General features: G+C 37.0%; 1 protein-coding gene across 1 annotated transcript in view; it reads left to right on the top strand.

Annotated features, from left to right (window-relative positions):
• Window positions 1–1,241: 1,241 nt before the first annotated feature.
• fancc (FA complementation group C) overlaps window positions 1,242–20,971 on the top strand; it is a 32,698-nt gene continuing 12,968 nt past the window's right edge. Inside the window, exons 1-9 of the mRNA XM_039679956.2 lie at window positions 1,242–1,467; window positions 3,625–3,790; window positions 8,040–8,127; window positions 8,681–8,775; window positions 13,811–13,918; window positions 15,449–15,513; window positions 16,845–17,009; window positions 17,118–17,274; window positions 19,997–20,052. Coding sequence (XP_039535890.2) covers window positions 3,635–3,790; window positions 8,040–8,127; window positions 8,681–8,775; window positions 13,811–13,918; window positions 15,449–15,513; window positions 16,845–17,009; window positions 17,118–17,274; window positions 19,997–20,052 — 890 coding nt within the window. The 5' untranslated portion in view covers window positions 1,242–1,467; window positions 3,625–3,634. The remainder of the gene's footprint in view (window positions 1,468–3,624; window positions 3,791–8,039; window positions 8,128–8,680; window positions 8,776–13,810; window positions 13,919–15,448; window positions 15,514–16,844; window positions 17,010–17,117; window positions 17,275–19,996; window positions 20,053–20,971) is intronic.

Here is a 20,971-nt window from a genome sequence, read left to right as displayed (position 1 = left end):
AGCACATTCATCCCAAATGACTATTATCATAATGAAAACAAAGGTTAAAAAAGTAATCCTCCTATTTCCTTGTTTTTAAAGACAGAACTCCTAACATCAGAGATGTTAAATCAGAGTGTAATTCCAATCAAATAACTCCCGGAACAGCTCCCGGATAAACCTTAATGCTTTCAAAGACAGGCAGGACAACAGATGTTTCCAGGCTCAAAATAGATATAACCTGCCACCACTCCGCTTGTGGTCATTTCTTGCTGAATAGGTTCTAACCGCACATATTGGTGTTCAACCTGCCGCAGATCATCTCTTTTATTTTGAGGCCATTTGACTGAGCTGTAAAGTCCTGACAACCTGTTTTTAAATAAATTATGTTGCAAAACTGGAGTGTGTAATTGTTCATAAAACTTTCCAAACAGCTAAGTAATAATACATAAGAGTTTGCAGGCTAATGGGATTAATCTTATAGGCTATCTAAATCTCTTTACATCTTACTATTTGGACAGAGCCATGATCTGTACTTTAAAGATGTTGAAACAATTTTTAAACAGTGCCACCTAATGGTCAAATGTAAAACAGTTCTGCACTAATCGTCAGGAGAATGTGAAGAAGGATCAAGCTTACACAAACTATTTCAAAACACGCGATTAATTACTTAATCAAATTATCAAATTAATCGTCAGAAAGCACATTAATGGGTTTATTCACGAGCTTTTATGTCATAGGTGAACGATTTATTTTTCTTTATGTTAAATGGAGGTATTTGTGTTAAAACTTTCTGAATGTAACCATGACTTTAACATTTATTTTTTTTTTTTTTGCTGCATTTCATTAGTCATTAGGTCATTAGTCTTAAACAATTAAAATAATCATAAAATTGTTATTTAAAATTATGATAATATGTAAAGAGTGAAATAAAAACAAACCACTTTAATAGGTGTGTCATAGCCTAATGTATTTTAGTGAATAGATGAAAAGCAGCAGCTTGAAAGCATGCAGTCTCTCATTTTATTTCAAAATGTATCAAATGTAGTTTTCAGCATACATATTATCAGACAGACATGTGGTGGAAACATTTGGGACATTTGTTGCTTCAGATAATGAGAGTGTGAAAGTGTGCTTTTGTGTGATTTAACAAAATAATATTTTCCTGAAAAATGTATGCGCGCTTCAGTCATAGACTTCAGAACATGCTTCGAATTTGCCCCTCCCCTTTTAGAGGCGCGCAGCCAATAGCAGATGACAACATCCGGTTAGATGTCTGAGAGAGGGAAGTTCAGAAAGATTTTTTACAGCATCTGTTGCCGCTAAAATTACAAATCGCCTTTAATAATCTTATATACAGTTAGCTTTTATTATTGTAAAAGTAAACAATACATGTAGGTCAGCCTGAGCAAAACAAGCTGTGAGAGTGGAGAACTGTCAAACACGACGACAGAAGACCGTCGTCACACTTAACCTGCTGATTTTAAGGTAACATCTGGGTTTAACGTTACTTTATTTATTCACATTACAATGAAGCCTTTGGTCTGACTGTGTGTGATTTTATCTAACGTTACGATTGTCAGAAGCAGGATGCGCATTTGCGAATCATACTATGACCTTGCTGCTTGATCATGAATATTAATTAGGTTAAGTTACGTGACCTTATAAATATTCACGACATTAAGAGTTAACGTTACTCTTTATTGTAATCTTTGTTCGGAGGCGTGTATTTAGACAAATATGATATAAATAATGTACAATATGGTTTTATATTATAAAACCATGGTAAATAAAAAATGGTACCATTCTCTTAACCTATATGCTCAGTGTATTAGCTCTTCAAAATTAAGATTCAGTTTGGATTTTGGAAAGTTTCAAGAATCTCATGACCATAGACAGTATGCTCATGACATGTCAGCCATAATCATTTAAACCCCAGTGATATTTTAGCCTATGTATTATGTTTAATTTTTACATGTATGTTCAGTTATGATGTATTGTGGGTGTAGCCTACTGGTTTGTGTATCCTTGAACTCACTCCCACTAAGAATTCTCTTTGAATTGTGACAACCCAGGACCAATTCCATTATTACTAAAAGTTTGCTAAGACCTATTTCCTACTAAAGCAATTTGGTGTTTGACTCTGGTGAGCATATCCTTAGCAGACTGGTATGGTCTTGAAAGGCAACATGCCCAGTGCATTATGGGTGTTTTTTGTTATTCTTCTTGGCAAAAGGGAAGACAACAGCCTTTCCCCCCCATTTTTTTCTTGTCATGTAGCACTAATGTATATATATATATATATATATATATATATATATATATATATATATATATAACCTTTCTACTGTATATTTTGTCAAGTTTTACTGAAAGCCCATTTAGGCAGTTATGAAGTACCCATTGTACCCCCTTGTACCCCTTTGTTTATTTAAAGAGAAAGTTTACCCAGAAATAAAAATCTAGTCATCATTTACTCACCTAAAGTTTTCCCAAACCTGCATGACTTACTTTCTTCTGCTGAACACAAAAGAAGATATTTTTAAAGATGTCCGTAACCAAACAGTTGATGGACCCCATTGATTTGTAATGACTATTTTTCTCCCCATATTATGGAAGTCAAAGGTGCCCATCATTTGCTCTTGACTGTTGTTTATGTCAAGAGCCAAAATACATTTGTAGTCACGTCTTTACCACAGCTTTTTTTTTTCTATTTGGCATACAGTCAGGAAATTAGTATGTGTTATTGGTACGCACGTCAATGTTGACACTCTCCAGCGCATAACATATAGGCCAAATCATTTACACTTGCACAGAATCTTCTAACGCTCTACTAGTTCTGTGTTGGAATTTACACCCATCTTGGCCGTGGCAGTTTATTGGCCAGGCGGCTATGTCCCCCCGAAGGACTGGTGAAAGCTGTGCGGGGATGACAAGTCAACAAGGAGCGTTTGTTCATACTTTGGTTTGAAGTAAAAAAGGAAAGAAAGGCTAATTATATATTTACATTGTCTCACCCAAGGGATTTTTCCAGCAGGGGTGATGGCAAGACATTAAACAACTCCGCCGTTACGAGCAGATCATAAAAACACTCCCTTGTTGTGTTTTTCACAGACCTGTCATTAAGACTAAGAACAACAATTACCCACAAACTCCTGCTCCTGCACACACAAGCTGTTTGAGCGCTTTTTCTACCCCGTTACGCTGTGGTCACGGTGTGAGAACCTCGCCTCCCAGCAGGACACAGATGACGATGATGTCTCCATTCATGGCTTCAGCCTTGTTCCGTTTTGTTTATTTGTCAAAAATACTTCAGTGCTGAGTTAAGAGTGTTCTAGAAGTTTAAAATAAAGTCCATGAAGACTTTATTGCACTACCCATTGCCTCTTTTATCCCCGGCCGGCTCATGAAATACAGGCTGATGACAAATTAAGAGCTCTCAATTGGGTAACACATTTTCAACTCCCCATTTCCTGATTACAAGCCCTGTCATCTCAGACTTTGTACAAAAGGCATCATTATTATGGACTTAACTCTCTTACTTTTTCTTGAATGAGAAACACACTTTTGAAGTTACATGGTCCAAATATGTAGATCTGCTGGCCTTTCAGGGAATTGCATTTATTTGTGTGTGTGTCTCTGCAGACTTCAGAGGATGGGTGCTGTTTCGGAGACAGATGTGCAGTTCTGGATGGCTAAAGCAGTGAGCTGGGGCGAGGCTACATCATGTTCTACCCTTCTGGACACAAGCAGACACCTTGATAATCTGAGGAGTTTTCTCCAGCAGGTTCTGCTGGGGTTGCAGCAAATGGTATGAACAATTTAAGAACACACAACTTAAGCTTCACAAGCAGGACTTTTGTCTGGAATTTTGTGAAATAATTTACATAGTCCAAACGTTAGGATCCAGTAAAGAAAAAAAAATGTCTAATGTTGTTTTGCACAATAATATTTGTTATTCTTCACCAGGAGATTTGTAGCATAAGTGTTTACTGTTTACAGACTGGTCATCTAGTTCAATAACTGATTAATTGATTTGTGAGGTCTTTTTTTATTTTTATTTGTTTTATTTGACAGGGACAGCGCACAATTTAAAACAATTGCACCAGAGTTAGCTAATAGCTAATTTGCATCTGTTGTCCCTGGGCAGGTAGAAAAAACATAACAAAAGACACAAAGCAACCACTGAAACAACAAATGCACTACATAATGCACTACATGTACAAATGACATTTTATCCATCAATTTAAAATTGATAAAAAAAACATTTTGATGAATACACCAGATACAGAATACAGAAAATGCAATGCAATAATTAATGGCGACACTCTTGTGCTGATTTTAGATAAATTTTGAGGCTGGCTTTAAAGGTCAACTACTTTATGATTTTTAAATATATTTATAAAAAAAAGATTTTTTAAAAATTCTCATGTCAACATTTCCACTGTCCCCAAAAGATCATAAATGTTAAAACATGTTTTCCTTTTAATTTAGAAGTTTATATTTACACTTATAAAATGTAAGCATATCTTAATTTATATATATATATATATATTTTTTTTTTACACCTTTTTTTAATTTGCAAGAATAGCTAGAAACTATACATGGAATGAAATAAATTCATAAACAGTATGGCATGCATAGCAAAATATTTCTGTTTGGGTTTTTTTTTTTTCACTTATTTAGACTTACAAACATTAATTATCAGAAGTCACAACCAATTGCCACTGATAGTTAAGTTTGCATTGAAAATAATTTTTACATAATCAACTAACATGAAACTCTCACAATGGCCCTGAACGAGTGGGTCTTACTTATTACTGAGTACTGTAATATTTTTTTTTACCTGTGGTGCTTTAAAAAAAGATAAATGAAGAGATCCAACTTCTTTTAGAGATTTTGATAATGTTGACAGCATGTTAAGTCTCACCAACTCAATCTTAATCTCAACTCATCTCAATCTCATCGATTTAGAAAATGATTAGCCGAGAAATGTGCATATTAGTGATTTCAATATTAATATGTTCAATATTAATCTCATAGTGCTTAATATCTTCAATATTAAGGTCATAGTGCTTTAACCAACTCTTTTAGCACCCCTAACAGAAGCCGCTCTGTGCGAATGAAGGCTGGACATTGGCACAGCGGCAGTGATAATTTTGGGCTAATCGCCACCCAGGGACTGCCAGCGTTAACCTAATTTATCCCTGCATCTAGTGTTGCAATTTTGGACTAGGTATCATGGGTTAGGGCGACTCTGTGAAGGACCAGTGTTAAGAAAAATTCTGCCTCCCACTGACTCTCCTCACCTTGAAAGAAGCTCTTTATCCAACCTGCACTGGCCTTTCGCACCAGCAGATCTCCAGTTGGTTCTGCAATCTGCACATCGTGCCGCTTAGTGCTTGGCATGTCAGAAAAGAAAACAAAATCTTGCAGGCTTTCTTATTTCAACTTACAATGGCTGCCCTGCCAAAATATAATCACACCATCCGTTTCCATCCCGCTCAACATGCGTCAGCTCCTCTGACAGCATTCAGCAATGTGAAGGCATCGGGATTTCTTAATTGGCACTAAACCTTTATTCCCGGCAGAGGCTCGTAAAACGGCCCGAGTGAAGCGGATCTGAGCAGCAGTGCTTGGATGAGTTAAGGACGTGGCTCGCCCCTGAGGATGAAAAATGTCTCGTTTATATCAATTTCCTCATTTGCATTCCATCAGAACCGGTTTTCCCACTCCCTGCTTGGGACTGCTGGAAAGGGGAGGATTCACGGTCCCGTAAATGGTTTTCTTCCTAAGCCTGGCACAGTCGGGTGCCCGCTGGCGATGTGCCCGTGCTCAAGGGGAGACTGAGAGATGCATGTTTGTGTGAACACATTCCATAATTGCTGACTTGTGAATGTGTACATAAGACTTTTTGCCCTTTAAATCCCAATGAGAAAGCATCTCCGGGATAGCAAATGCAATTACAAATTTGCTCATACCCCTTTGACGGAGCTGGATCATCACTTTGTCACGGTCAAATGAATGAAGCTGTTCATTCATTTGACCTTTTCAAGCTGTTTTTCAAGTGTTTACATTAGGGCAGCATGATTGGTCAGATTTACTGATTAACAGATTTACAAATTAGACAGTTTATTTATATTGTGATGTGGCATAGTGAGATTATTAAAAAGCAGCATATTTTGTTTTATAAATTCTAAAATTGTATTAATTTAAATTTAATCAAAACGTTTAAACTGGTGTTTGGGCTCCAAAATGTTTCCAGGGAATGCGCAAAAAAAAAAAAAACTAAATTATTTTTTTATGGTTGTTAAAGCTGTAAAACAATATTAGACTTGAAAAGCATTAAATAATTTAATTGAAAATTCAGGTTTATACATAACATTTAAAGTGGGGATAATATTATAGATTGTCAAAGTATTTTCTAGATAATATATTTACTATTTTGTTTTGGCTTCAGTACAATAACAATATGAAAACCAATTATTTTTCTAACAACACTTTTTCTTTATAATATCATGCTTTCTCTCACATACAAAATGTTTTGTTTTTTTTTGCTCATGAAAAAGAGCTGCCTTTACATTTTAGGATCATCCCATTATGGGGACCTTGACATAAAATGCAATGTATAAATGCAAATGGCAGTTCTAGAGCTAATTAGTTTAGTATGTGCTCTGTATTTGTATTAATTATTTTTTTGGCTGCCACAAGGTCTTTTTCCTTTTGTGAGGCTTGACGTGTTAAAGTTCCACAGGAATGGTGTCATTCTCTTCATGCGTGCACTGAAATCGTTTAGCATCCAACAATGTATGTGCCTATGGAATGTGAAAAGGCTCAGATCCTTTGTATGGCTTCCAGTGTACAGTAAATTGGCAAGGCACATCTTGAACTGATGCAAAAAACTGTGATCCTCAAAATGCCTTTGCATTAGCACGCTGGTTTTCATTAATTACGTAACTGACTTTAAAGAAATGATCAGTGTCTCTTTCTGTCTGTCTGTGTGGGAATTGCTTTATAAAAGACCTTCAAACGTTTTTCTTTTTTTTTGGCTCAAATAGTTCTTCGGGAAATGATGGTTAATTTTTTTCATATTAGCTAATTGTTCATACTTTTGATGTCGGCTAACTCTGCAAGTGGCAGAAATTCATTGTGCACTTAAACTGTCAGTATTACTTAAAAAAATGTTTTAACCACAGCTCATGAGTTGAGACAGTATCTGGTGTTGAAAATTCTAAGCAATATAGTTCTGACATGAGCACATTTGTTTTCTTCTGAGTTCCTCTCTGCAACCATCAGTTCTTCCTTAATGTACCAAAAAACAAAAAGAGCCTTTAAAATGGCCCTTATTGTTGTATTACAGAGACCTTTGTAAAATACATTAAAAAAACAACAACAAAGTGATTGCTATTGTGGCAAGAGAGACATGCTGATGTGGTTATCAGAGAAGCTGGTATTGCAGTGGAAATAAAAAGGGTCCTAGGACATATCCTTGTGGAATGCAAGATGTTTGTCTTGCTTATCTCGTCAGGTGTGTATTATATCCGACCAGCCACCTGACTTGTATGATGTATGATGTATTCATGGTGTTGGAGCACCACGGAAACACCAAACTGTTTCGGACTGATTCACAGATGCCAACCTTCACACTATATACAAGTTAACTTATGACTCAAATTTCAATGATATAAAGGGTGTGCCATTAACATAATCTGTGATTACTGTTGAGATGAGTACTGTATATTTGGAAAGGTGAGGTGTTAAAATACAAATAAAGTTAAAACAAGTTTTCAACTGAGTATACATGCTTTTGCACATAAAGCTTTAGTGCTAATGCAAGTGATGAAAGTTTGAATCTTCCTTGTAAGATTTTTCGATATTGTTCAACCCCATTATTTCTCAGTTTCATCATACTATACAATGGAAAAAGCCCAAAAACTATTGTTCAATTGGATTATTCATGTGTAATAATGTGAAAGACTGTATTGCAGTTTATTTTCATGATTCTGATGCAGATTTTTGATGTTGATGTCTGAGGTGTGTGTGTGTTTACTGTATAACAGAGCTCCACTAGTGAGGCCATGAAGACGTTTCCTTTTGTGGGCCAGTTCCTGGGAAGACTTTGTTGGAACCCATGTGTTATTGCGGATGGTAAATTTACGACTCTTCTACACTTGGGGGTGTGTTTCCCATTTGAGACCAAGAAATGTGTCTGCATAGTCGGGTATTTACACTAATTTTCCAATGAACCCTGTAGTGGCCTGCTGGGCATTTCTTCTGTTATTTGGCTTTTATTTCACTACCTCTCTCGCTCTCTTGTCTGATCACTATTTCCCTTCCCTGAATCTGAAATTTCTTATCAGATTATGTGATCTTCACATGCAGCCTTAAAAATTACTTGAAAAAGTTTAAAGATATATCACTGTTCTTTTTACCCCGTTATACAGTTATAAAAGTATATTATGAATTTGATTTAAAGTTGTATATATATTTATTATAAATTTATATTATCAGCATAACAATTTGAGTGAAAAGTCGCATTGAAGAAGTTCTAGGTTTAAATGAGATATTTCATCTTAGTTTAGTCTTCATTGTGCCTGATTATACATGCATTTTCATGGATTTCCCATTAGATGAATAATGTGTCCATTTTTACATTTTATAAATGGCTTTTTGTCCTGTGGTCTTGTTTATGTATGCTCAGAGAGAAGCCAGAGACTCCTGCTGCGGTGTTTGAGCTGTCTGTACAGCGCTGAGCCACTGAACGCTGTTGAACGAAAAGCTAACACTTGGATCAAGGTAAAGCCAACAACATTTCACCCCTTAAGGTTAATGAATAGATAAATAAACCACCAAAGAAGTTCAACAAATTGATATACTTGCAAACACAATTGAAAATGTGGAATATATTGGTTGTTTATTTTAATGTGTGAAGATGAAATAAAAAATCAAAGGGGTCATGAATCAAGAAATCAAATTGTCCTTGTTCTCTTGACATAAGGGGTCATTGAGCTATAAAAAAAACATCCTGTAAAATTCAGAACTGAAAACTTCCTCATTAGACCAAAAAACAAAGTGTGGATTAACTTTTTTTTTTTTTAACAAAGTCCCATATTGCATCAGTAAGTCACTGTTCATTTGTTCACTTCATTGTACCGGTACTCGCTTTACTATCACTTTCTTGCACATGACAAACGACCGATTAATTAATCTAATTTCACACCAAATTTTACTGAGAAATTACATCTAAATGATAATTTCATTACTGATAAAGCCAATATTGTGTTAAATGATAACTGTGGCAGCTCCAGGTACTTTATTTGCATCTAGCAACTTATAAAGTATATGTAAAACACATAAATGTTTCACAGGTGACAAATGTATCATGTAACGAAATAAACACCTTTCTGTAGTGTCTTTGTCTCAACATGTAATAAAATACAAGCCTACCTCCCAAATGCATAAGGAATAGATAAAATTAAAAATAGTTTACTGCAAAGATTTGGCAGACTGGAGTATCCTTGGTAATATTTGAGTTGTAAGTTTATTGTCTTCTGATTTGAGATCGGGTTCGTTGAGCCAGAGCTCAAACATGTATGGCTGAACATGGAGTTAGAATGTTCGTAATATTCAAGATATTGGGACAAAAATACCCCTTTATGATTTTTTTGTCTCATATTTACGTCATATGACATAGGTAAGCAGTATCATAAATGAGCAACAAATGCAATATCAAACGAGTGCGGTTTTTGTCCCGAATAGCTCGATATTGTCTTGTTTTAGACTCAATATTGTACATTTTTGCTCAGTTTTGCCAATGAAAATATTACATACAAAACCCACAGCAGAACTGTTGTGCGTCTCCCAGCAACACAGCGGTGTCTCTTTTCTTAACAAATCCTCATATTGAAAGAATTGAATAGCTCGAATTGGTGAGTACCAATTATTCTATGGCCCATTCATAAAGAGAGCCATTTAGTTAATTCCTGAATTTGAGCCATTTAACCAAATTGAATGAATGAAGGACATGAGTCAATGACTCTCTCATAAAGACATTTTCAGCCACTGACATTCTTATAGTACCGTTTCATTAAAAATAATATTTTATGTTTCCATATTAATAAAAAAACTCATTAAAAAGTGATAGTTCACCCCAAAATGAAAGTTATTTCATCATTCACTCACCCTAATGTCATTTTAAACCTGTATTATTTTTTTTTAAGAAGATATTTTTATGAATGTTGACTTCCATTGTAAAAAAACATTGAGACATTTCTCAAATTATCTTATTTTTTGTTTCACCGAAGAAAGAAAGTCATACAGGTTTGAAACTATACTAGGGTGAGTAAATGATGACACCAATTTCATTTTTAGGTGGATTAACCCTTTAATAGTCATTTAAAAGCTATTAATCTAATGCCATTATTTAATTGTAAATGCATTCATGCCACATCTGAGCTACAATAAAGGGTCTGTAAATATATTTGAAAACCAATGCAGGTGCAGCTTCTGAAAAACAAAAAAATTGCCATTGTTGCCAAAAGGGTTATGTGTAATAAATTCTGTTGAATCAAATTAAATATTTCTTTCTAAAACTGCTTTTTAATGCTTTTCTCATTTAAAACAATAATGACTTTATCAATAATTCAATAATCTTTTAGGGGTAATTTCTCAGCCATTTTCAGTGTGCTTTAGATTAATTTATTGGCACATCACGTAATTAATTAGATTAAAAATTTTAATTATTTAATTAAAATTGTCATTACAAATGGCAAACATCTGACTGATTAGAGTTTAAAAGCACATGCTTTGAAGATTTAAGCCCTTTTTGTTTTTAATATACCTAATAAATGTCATACTCTTCCAGACTCCTGCAGTTTTAAATCTGCCAAAAAGTGTTTTAGAAATTCTCAATGTACACTTTTATATTGAAATAGATGTAATCAGGTTTGGGAGAGCGGGGTGATTGAAAAGATCTAAAATAATTGTACACTTTCAACTTTTTACAGAGTTCACACAGATGGTTTACCATAAGCAATACAGAACCCCTCACGTTTTGTGTGTGCATTCGTTTGATTATTTTTTTCATCCAATAAAACATAGCGCTAATTAAAGCAGGGCTTTTAAAGTAAACTTTTAATTTGCCAGATGTTTTTTGACCTATACGAAGGGAAGTGGAGTCAGAGGGAGGTGTGGGTTCTCTGTCAGGGGTTGAGACACGGTATTTAATCTTACATTATTTATTTGCTTAGCTAACAATCCCTAGTGCAGCAGCAGTGTGTGTGTACATATGGTTTGTTGGAAAAAGATACAGGACAAAAAACAGAGAGATTATGACTATTTGTGTGAGGAAGTTACAAATTATAGGCAATTGAGCATTTACTTGATAGATGAACCATGGGAAGAGGAATACAAAAGGTCCACAAGGTCACTGCACAGGTCAGTTTGACGTCAAAATTACAACATGGTAATCCCCGGACATTTGAAGTACCATTTAGAGTGGTGAAGATAATTTTATTAAAGATTATGAGGGCACATTAATAAAAAAAATAATAATAAGAATGTTGTGGATGGATAAATCATTAATAGCAAATATACTGAAATATTTCATAAAAAAAAGAATTTTGATTTCATGGTGACTTTAAGGGACATAGTTGCAGCTTTTCTTCAAGTTTGCGTCAGGAAGTGTGCCACTTTGTGTTCTCTGTTTACTATAATAGCAGATCACATTCTCATATTTTTCCGTTTTGCTGATTTAGAATTACTGACCAATGTTGTTGGTCTCTTTCTTGTTGTTTTAACAAATTGATTTAGTTTGAATTGATTTCCTGGGGGACTATCTTCTCCTCTCAGTCTGACGTCTTGTCTCTTCCAAGCCGTTGATCTCTTATTTTTCCATTCTCGTGTTTGTTGCGGTCCTAATGGAGTGTGTGTTTTTCTGTTTATGCCCATTCCTTGTTTGTTCCGAGCGCTGTTTACTGTCACTGTCAACATTTGAAGACTCACCCATTAGAGAAAGCCTTCATGTCGATCAGCATGGGTTGCAATGTGAGGTCCAACTGGGATGATTCCAGCTGACCCCCCAGAGCCTCAACAGCGGTGATGGCCTGTGTTCCTTTAGTCACTCATCATGAATAAACAAACGGTTCTGTCATTCACATGTCGTGTTCTTCATGTGGGTGGTTTATAGCCTAGAAGAAGAATGACGATGCTTCCACTAGAGCCACGGAAAGACATTTTTGCCTGTTATTAAAGGGCCTATTGCCCATTCTACTGTGGAGCGCCAGCCTGACTCGCTCTCTCCACATCACAAAGACCAGACCATGCCTGATGGCCCCTCCACTCCATCAGGGCTCCTTGGGGTCTGGAACAGTCTTTAGGGAGACTTGTGTGGTCTTTTTAAGCACAATCACCTCTGCAGGCGCATTCGAGAACTATTTTAGGCTGAGCGGGATGACCCCATCTTTACTATTTCTGTCACTTTGTCTTTTGATGTGCCTTTATTTTTATATTGTTTGAAACCCTTAACCATAAGGATGGCTCCCCTGCCCCAACATGAAGAATTTGTTCAGCCCTCATATTAATGCATTCAAAATCTGCTTATAACTTATAGAACTGAAAATTGAGTCATAACTAAATGCATAATTTTTTTGAAAGTTACTGAAATTACTAAGTTATTACTACATGTACCCCTTTTAATCAATACAATTCTATGTTAACTACAGAAAAAAAAATGCATGCAAGAAAAATATCTATTTCATCAATATTCCTGAGAAATGTAATGAGGATGTATAAAGATATATAAGAATAAGACCATACTGTAAATTCTGAGAATTACAGGTTTTAACTTCTTTGAAATCAACGGATATAATTAAATTTCTTTGAACTTATAACTTATGACTGCTCAAACCAAATTTCCAAAGGTCCAAATTTGAATAAAACTAACATAACGACTTCAACATTACTGTGAAATGTTTTCAAACAAAATATATACATTTGCAACAACTCGCGTCAAAATAGGTGGGCTCTTTTGACTTGCAACCATGAAGAGTGGCCTAGTAACTACAAATTGTTTGATTTTTAGCATTAATAGTTGAATAATGTATTTTGATAGCTTGTTTCTTTGAAGATCTTTAGGCTAGAGTCATGTGATGCCTTGATCGGAAAACATCCAAGAAGTGAATATGTTTTCTTTCTTTTCGTTTTAGGAATATTGTACAAGTTGTTTTGATTTAGCCAGGGAATCCATGTGGTTTTGTACTGTCTAAATTACCACTTTGAAGACCAAAAAAAAAAAGCCACTCAAAACAAAGAAAAAAACATCGTGGCAGATGCCATCTTTCTCCAGCTCAAGGTAGTGAAAAAAACAAGAGAATATAAAAGGTCTGCGTTTCATTGGCCTATGCTGTTGCCGCAACCCAGCTTAGAGTTAAGTGTGATCTGCAGTGTGTTTTTGCTGTTCAGATGGTAGTAATTGAGCCTCTTTGGGTCTGTGGAGGACATCTTAGCATACTGTAAACCTAAAGAAACCACATGGCCCCACCACAAGCAGACATGTTTTCTGTCAAGGCTTAACCCCTGTGCTTTCATAAACAGACAGGCCTTGCCACCCGTTCCATTGTCTCCCCCCCCCCCCCCCCCCCCCCCCCCCCCTCCCCCCCCCTTTTTTTTTATTTGGATGTAACATGGAGATGTATTTATGATGAGCAAATAGTTTTCCAATTATATCCCAAGCAAAATAATTCAAAGTTATTGATGTTTCATGGTGTGTGATAAAATTTTCCCAATAAAAGCTGTCATCTGCATTTTTACGTTCTGTGTCTGTTCTGGACAGAATATGTTGTGTCATCTGATCTCGGAGGAGGAGGGCAGTGTATCTCATGCTACAGTAAAACATGCTGGATCAAGCCCGAAGCAATACCAGTCAGAGGCTCTTCAGAAGGTTTGGGAATCACTGTACACAGCCTTAGCATATTAGTTAACAATGACATGGGGGGTGTGATGGGTAAAAAGGCTAAGGCTAAACGATTTATCTTTTTCAGTCTATTGATGATTTTCGATTGAATCTATTCTCTTTCCCCCATTTCACAATAACAGTTGTTTATAATTAACAGCCACTATTGCTAAGCCGATTGGAAATGTTTAATCTGCAAGTAAAATACTGTGAAAAACTTAAATTCTTTAAATAATGCATAGCATTATTAAAGCTGCAGTCCATAGCTTTGGGTTAAAAATTATCCAAAATACATATTTGAGAAAATATATAACCAGCCAGTGTTCAGAACTATCTGCTTGCCATACCTCAATTCAAAACAGTAAGCTTGTAATAATGTTTTTAATTCCAGTGGTACTGGTGGATTTCCGCGGATTCAAGCGTGTCTTTGCGTCATTACGTCACATCTGTAAACATAAAGAAGAGTCTCGGCTAGTAGGCTATATTGCGAGTAACCTTTTCTCACAGCACTTGATATAATTAAACTTATCAATTTGATGGCGGATCCAGAACGGTTTAAACGACAATCACCAGTGACAATTAGATACTCACCCGCTGTAAAATGCAAAAGACTTTGAAATGCGTTCGGACTTCGGAGGGACTACAGAAAAAAAGACCCATGCGAAAACAAGGATACAAATCGGACATTACATGTAGTCACACAATGCTTGTTGACGTTGTTAACATAAACAATTTGAGAACAAAGTATAATTTGCACGGTTTTACATGATATGATAATTATTATTAGCGATTGTTAGATTTACAGTAATCAACGCGTTTTGCTACAATGTCAGAACCAGAACAAAGTGGATGTTTCTTACTAGTTGAGATGACATTTTCCGATGAAATTTCTTATGTTGGTCATACCTCCAAAAAGAATTATCTGTGATCCTGAATGCCAGTATCCACACCGGCACGGTGACTGACAGACACACACTCTCCTCAAACATCGTGTTCATCCGCGCTGTGCCGTGTCGAAGTACAACTCACGTAAAGTTGATAATTCGGCGAATGACTGCAATTGCAGATTTCGAACAAAGATGACGACAAAGAGGAAAAACGCCGGATTGCAGCTTTAACTAAATGAACACCAGGAAGATTAATATTGAACCATTTATGTTGAGATAATGATTTGGACCAATAAAACAGTACACAGTAAAAGTCTAAACACTTTCTTACACGCATATTGCATGACAGGAAGGGTTTGTAAAACTAGGACTAATAAAATAATTTTGAAATCATTCACAACGTTGACCTTATGATTTTACATCACTGGCAAAATCAGTACATTGTGAATATTAGATATCTTGCCCTGCCGTGGATGTACATTCTCTACTCATTGACATGAGAAATTAGTTGTTTATGTTCACGGTTATTATAAACAGAAACCAAGTTAAAGTTTAAATTGATTTTTAAATTGCATTTTTATTACATTTGTGAAATTATAGGCAAACTGTTGTGTCCTGTTGTCACTTTCAGGTGGTGTCATTGATGACAGACGAGGTCATTAAAAGCTGTGACGGCTTGCCAAAAACATCAGCTAGGTAATAAACGTTTATTCTCACTGGATTCGCCTTTAGAGCACCTCTAACAACAGTTATTATTACATGTCTTTTGTGTATACATACATACTGTCTATACACTCACCTAAAGGATTATTAGGAACACTGTTCAATTTCTCATTAATGCAATTATCTAATCAAACAATCACAGGGCAGTTGCTTCAATGCATTTATGGGTGTGGTCCTGGTCGACTATCTCCTGAACTCCAAACTGAATGTCAGAATGGGAAAGAAAGGTGATTTAAGCTATTTTGAGCATGGCATGGTTGTTGGTGCCAGACGGGCCGGTCTGAGTATTACACAATCTGCTCAGTTACTGGGATTTTCAAACTCAACCATTTCTAGGGTTTACAAAGAAAGGTGTGAAAAGGGAAAAACATCCAGTATGTGGCAGTTCTGTGGGCGAAAATTCCTAGGTGATGCTAGAAGTCAGAGGAGAATGGGCCGACTGATTCAAGCTGATAGAAGAGCAACTTTGACTGAAATAACCCCTCGTTACAACCGAGGTATGCAGCAAAGCATTTGTAAAGCCACAACACGCACAACCTTGAGGCGGATGGGCTACAACAGCAGAAGACCCCACTGGGTACCACTCATCTCCACTACAAATAGGAAAATGAGGCTACAGTTTGCAAGAGCTCACCAAAATTGGACAGTTGAAGACTGGAAAAATGTTGCCTGGTCTGATGAGTCTCGATTTCTGTTGAGACATTCAGATGGTAGAGTCAGAATTTAGAACATGGATCCATCATGCCTTGTTACCACTGTGCAGGCTGGTGGTGGTGGTGTAATGTTGTGGGGGATGTTTTCTTAGTACACTTTAGGCCCCTTAGTGCCAATTGGACATCATTTTAATGCCACGGCCTTACTGAGCATTGTTTCTGACCATGTCCGTCCCTTTATGGCCACCATGTACCCCATGTACCTTGAACATGACAAAGAGTTCACTGTACTAAAATGGCCCCCACAGTCACCAGAGCTCAACCCAATAGAGCATCTTTGGGATGTGGTGGAATGGGAGCTCCGTGCCCTGGATGTGCATCTCACAAATCTCCATCAACTGCAAGATGCTATCCTATGAATATGGGCCAACATTTCTAAAGAATGCTTTCAGCACCTTGTTGAATCAATGTCATGTAGAATTAAGGCGGTTCTGAAGGCGAAAGGGGGTCAAACACAGTATTAGTATGGTGCTCCAAATAATCCTTTAGTTGAGTGTATATAAATATACACAATATTATCTTATATATATATATATATATATATATATATATATACACATATAATCCAAACTAATTAATCAATCTTTGTAGATGTTCAAACAAGAACATTCACACCATGTCGATGGCATGCGCTGCCTTGGTCACATGTCCTCAGGTGGCTCCTCTCATTGGAGCTCTGTTGAAGCATTCCATGTTGTGTGGCTCTTCCTGTCTGAATCAAGACTTTATTAAGGAAGTCAGTGAGGCCTTGATCAGGTAAGGATCATTACACTAAAACACTGTAATGCAGAATTTAATGACAGCACACAGATGATGTCCACTCTTGACCCGTGTATGTGTTTCCTATCTTTCTTTCTTGCACAGTAAGAGGCTTGTGTTGGAGGATGAGGCTGTAATGACCCTGTGGTGTCTTAGCCACACCTGTCTGGAGAGGGCAGCAGTGAGCTTACTGGAATCTGTCCTGTCTGACCATGAATCAATGACACAGAGTCTGGACAAACATGTTAACGATTCATTACTGGTATGCTTGATTTCTTCTATATTACCATTAAATGCTGTTTTTTTGTTTGTTTGTTTGTTTAGATGGGTCTCAAGTTTGAGACCACAATAAACATATGTCATTTAAACTGCTACTTTTAAAATGTTTCACTTTTTGATTAAACCAAATGTTGTATAGTTGCATACTTGGTTGCATTACTCTTAAAAACGGCCAAACAGATATCAGCACCTTCCAACAACAGACCATCGCTGTGTTTATTAGCAACAATTTCACACTGTTATGTTTGGTGGCAACTAGTAATGCATGTCATAATATTTTCTTCAGTTGCTAATTAATTTGCTGCTGCTCTGTTGACAGTACAACTATGATAATGGTAGTAAAGAAGGAATTTGATGGTCTGTTGTTCGTATGGTACACAATGTATGAAGATTAACAGCAGTACGCTGGCCTCAGACCCAAACAGTGTGACGTGAACCAGGCCCGTGGTCCATCTTTATGAGGCTGTTTCATTCCTACATAAAGAAACTTCAAATGACTGAAATCAAGACCTTATTTACATGTCTGTGTAAGGATGTCAAACAGTCATCATGTACATACATAGCTGATGTTTGAGGTTCGTTGAGGTCTGTTTAGCATCTCATTCTGAGCTGGACAGACAGGTAAAATGAGGCCCAAATGCAGCTGCATTCAACTTGTATTTGTTTGTGCTTCAGAGCATATTAAACTGTGCGGTGTGTTTACGTTGCAGGAACAAGTTGTTTAAACCGCAATCAAAAAGGGGAAACCAGAAATTAGTTTCACATTTCTGTTTTCATCCACCTTCCTCAAAGCTGAGCTCCAATAACAATAAACAGCATCTTCCAGCATGCCACTGCCAGAAAGAGGATGTTTTTGCTATTCTGTAATTGACCCTCCTTGAAGTGTTAGGAGAAGGTATGGATGAGTGTTTGGAAAACCCATCTGTTTTCACTAGGGAGAGAAAGCTTCGGCCTTCATGAAAAGTAAAAGCAGACAGCCCTTTCCTACGCCTCTGCTTACATCACCTGACTCTTATGTGTGATTTTATGTGAGACTTAGAAAGCAATAGTTCTCAATTTTTGGTCTTGAAAATTATTGATCATTTAAACATCCTCATGTTGTTCCAAACCCATATTATTTCTACTGTAAAACACAAAAAGTGAATTTGTGATGAATGTAATGGTCGCTCCTTTCCATTTAAATAAAGTTAATGGGGACTGGGGAAAAAAAAAACACTAAATATGGTCAAAAAATGACCATGAAATTAAAAGTGTAAGTAAAAGTTGCCCAAACTAAGACTTCTGAACTGTCTTCTCCTCCACTGTAGCTCTTGACATCTCCAGTCCCAATTAAATATAGAAAGTCAAACATGTTTGCAACAACATGATAAATGAGGGGGTGTAAATTATTGCATAATTTTAACTTTGGGGTAAACTCTCCCTTTAAGGAGAAATGAGGCTTTTTTTGAGGCTACCAAAGGGTTAGGTGATAATGCAAAGCCTGCAGGTTTGATCCTAGACCGGAATGCACCTGTGAATTTGTACCATTGAAAAGTTTGATTTTGAAAGAAGTCTTTTATGCTCAGCAGGGCTACATTTATTTAATCAAAATACAGTAAAAGCAGTGGAAAGTGATGCGTATTTTTTCCATAGGATTCTTGGATGAATCGAAAGTTCAAAAGAACAGCATTTATTTGAAATAGAAACATTTTGTAAAAGTATGCATTTTCTGACCCCTAGCTTTTGAACAGTAGCGTATGACGATTGTCTGATGACTAGTGTCTGAATCGCTTATTTATGAAGATCAGGTGAGGAATTAAATGGTGTTGTATATCAACATTTCGGCTCCAGGTGTATCTGAATTATTGTGTGAAAAATTGCTTGTAATTGCAGTCATACAGTTTCGTAAGTTGGTGAACTCTATTCTTGATGTGATCTTTCTCTTGTTTCTATTGCTCTGTCTTCTGTTTCTGAGACGGGATCATACCATCTAATATTTGTTGCCGAAATGCGTCTCTTTTTATTGGAGCAGCAAATTGGCGGCTTTTGGCAAGCGTTGAATAGCTGGGGTTACGGGAATATCTGAGATGCTTTGGGGTTTGGGGGGTTGTGTGTGAGGATTGTGTGTTTGTGTATGTGTGCGTGCAGAGGGGAGATGAGGGTGCCTGTAGGCTGGGTGTGGCAGATGTTTTAATGGTCCCAAATGAAGGAGAGAATAATGAGGCTTCTCCCTGTGGCCTACACACACACACACACACACAAACACATGCGCAAACAGAGACAAATGTTCTGAGGATCAAAGACCGCAGGGGCACATGTGGGCTCTCTGGAGCACTGATGTTTTGGGTCTGGGTGAAATGTTTTTATGGCATTCTTTGCCCATATGAACTATGGGTATATTAATGAAACCTGTTCTATTAAAATATGAGCATGTACGTTTACGTGCTGCACCAGACACGCATGTAGAGCTGCCTGGATATCATTTTTTAATTATCTTTCACATGAATTTAAAACAGATGATATTTGCTGTATAATAAAGCAATGTGCATTTTGTTGGTAAGAAACTTGGCTGTTAAACTTGCAGCAGTAAACTATGGGAGATGATCTGTGGGAAATGCCAACGGGTCCTCATTATTATTGCAGCATTGCCTCCTGGTGGTTGAGAGAGTAGATGACAACCAGACATTGTTCCTAATGCACTGCAATGTTTTTCTTTCCCCCACTAGCCTCAAGCTTCAGCCCATTACTGTCACATCTTTCTCACAGTCACAGAGATTTACAGGTGAATATTGGCTTGTATTTTTTTTTTAGACTATGCAAAATCTGTCTGCAAAACACCATAAAATGTGCCCCAGACATCTTTAAACCCATTCTGCTAAAATTAAAAAAAGACACTATCTGACCCATTTATACTGTATATACACTGAACAATTTTCTGAACACTTTTGTTTTTGCCCCATTGTTTATGAGCTGAACTCAAAGATCTAAGACCTTTTCTATGTACACAACAGGCCTATTTTTCTCAAATCTGTCTAAATCTGTGTTCGTGAGCACTTCTTCTTTGCCGAGATGTGCCATTTCAATATGCTGATTAGACAGTATGATTATTGAACAGGTGCCTTAGGCTGACCACAGTAAAGGGCCTCTCTAAAATGTGCAGTTTTATCACGCAGCACAATGCCACACATGCCGGAAGTTTTGAGGGAGCATGCAATTGGCATGCTGACTGCAGAAATGTCCACCAGAGCTGTTGCCTGTGGATTGAATGTTCATTTCTCTATCATAAGCCTTCTCCAAAGGCGTTTCAGAGAATTTGGCAGTATATCCAACCAGTCTCACAACCACAGACCATGTGTAACCACACCAGTCCGGGACCTCCACATCCAGCATCTTCACCTCATAGACCGTCTGAGACCAGTCACACGGACAGCTGCTGCAACAATCGGTTTGCATAACCAAATAATTTCTGTCAGAAACTGTCTTCAAACTGTCAGAAACCGTCTCAGGGAAGCTCATCTGCATGCTCGTTGTCCTCATCGGGGTCTCGACCTGACTGCAGTTCATCGTCATAACTGAGTGGGTAAATGCTAACATTCGATTTGGCACTTTGGAGAGGTGTACTCTTCACGGATGTATCCCGGTTTTCACTGTACAGGCCGTTATCAACAACCTGATCTCCATGCGAAGGAGAAGTGTTGCAC

Source organism: Pimephales promelas, chromosome 14 (genome assembly GCF_988280905.1).
Source record: "Pimephales promelas chromosome 14, fPimPro1.hap1.1, whole genome shotgun sequence".
NCBI classification, from domain to species: Eukaryota; Metazoa; Chordata; class Actinopteri; order Cypriniformes; family Leuciscidae; genus Pimephales; species Pimephales promelas.
This window is presented reverse-complemented; position numbering and strand designations above follow the sequence as displayed.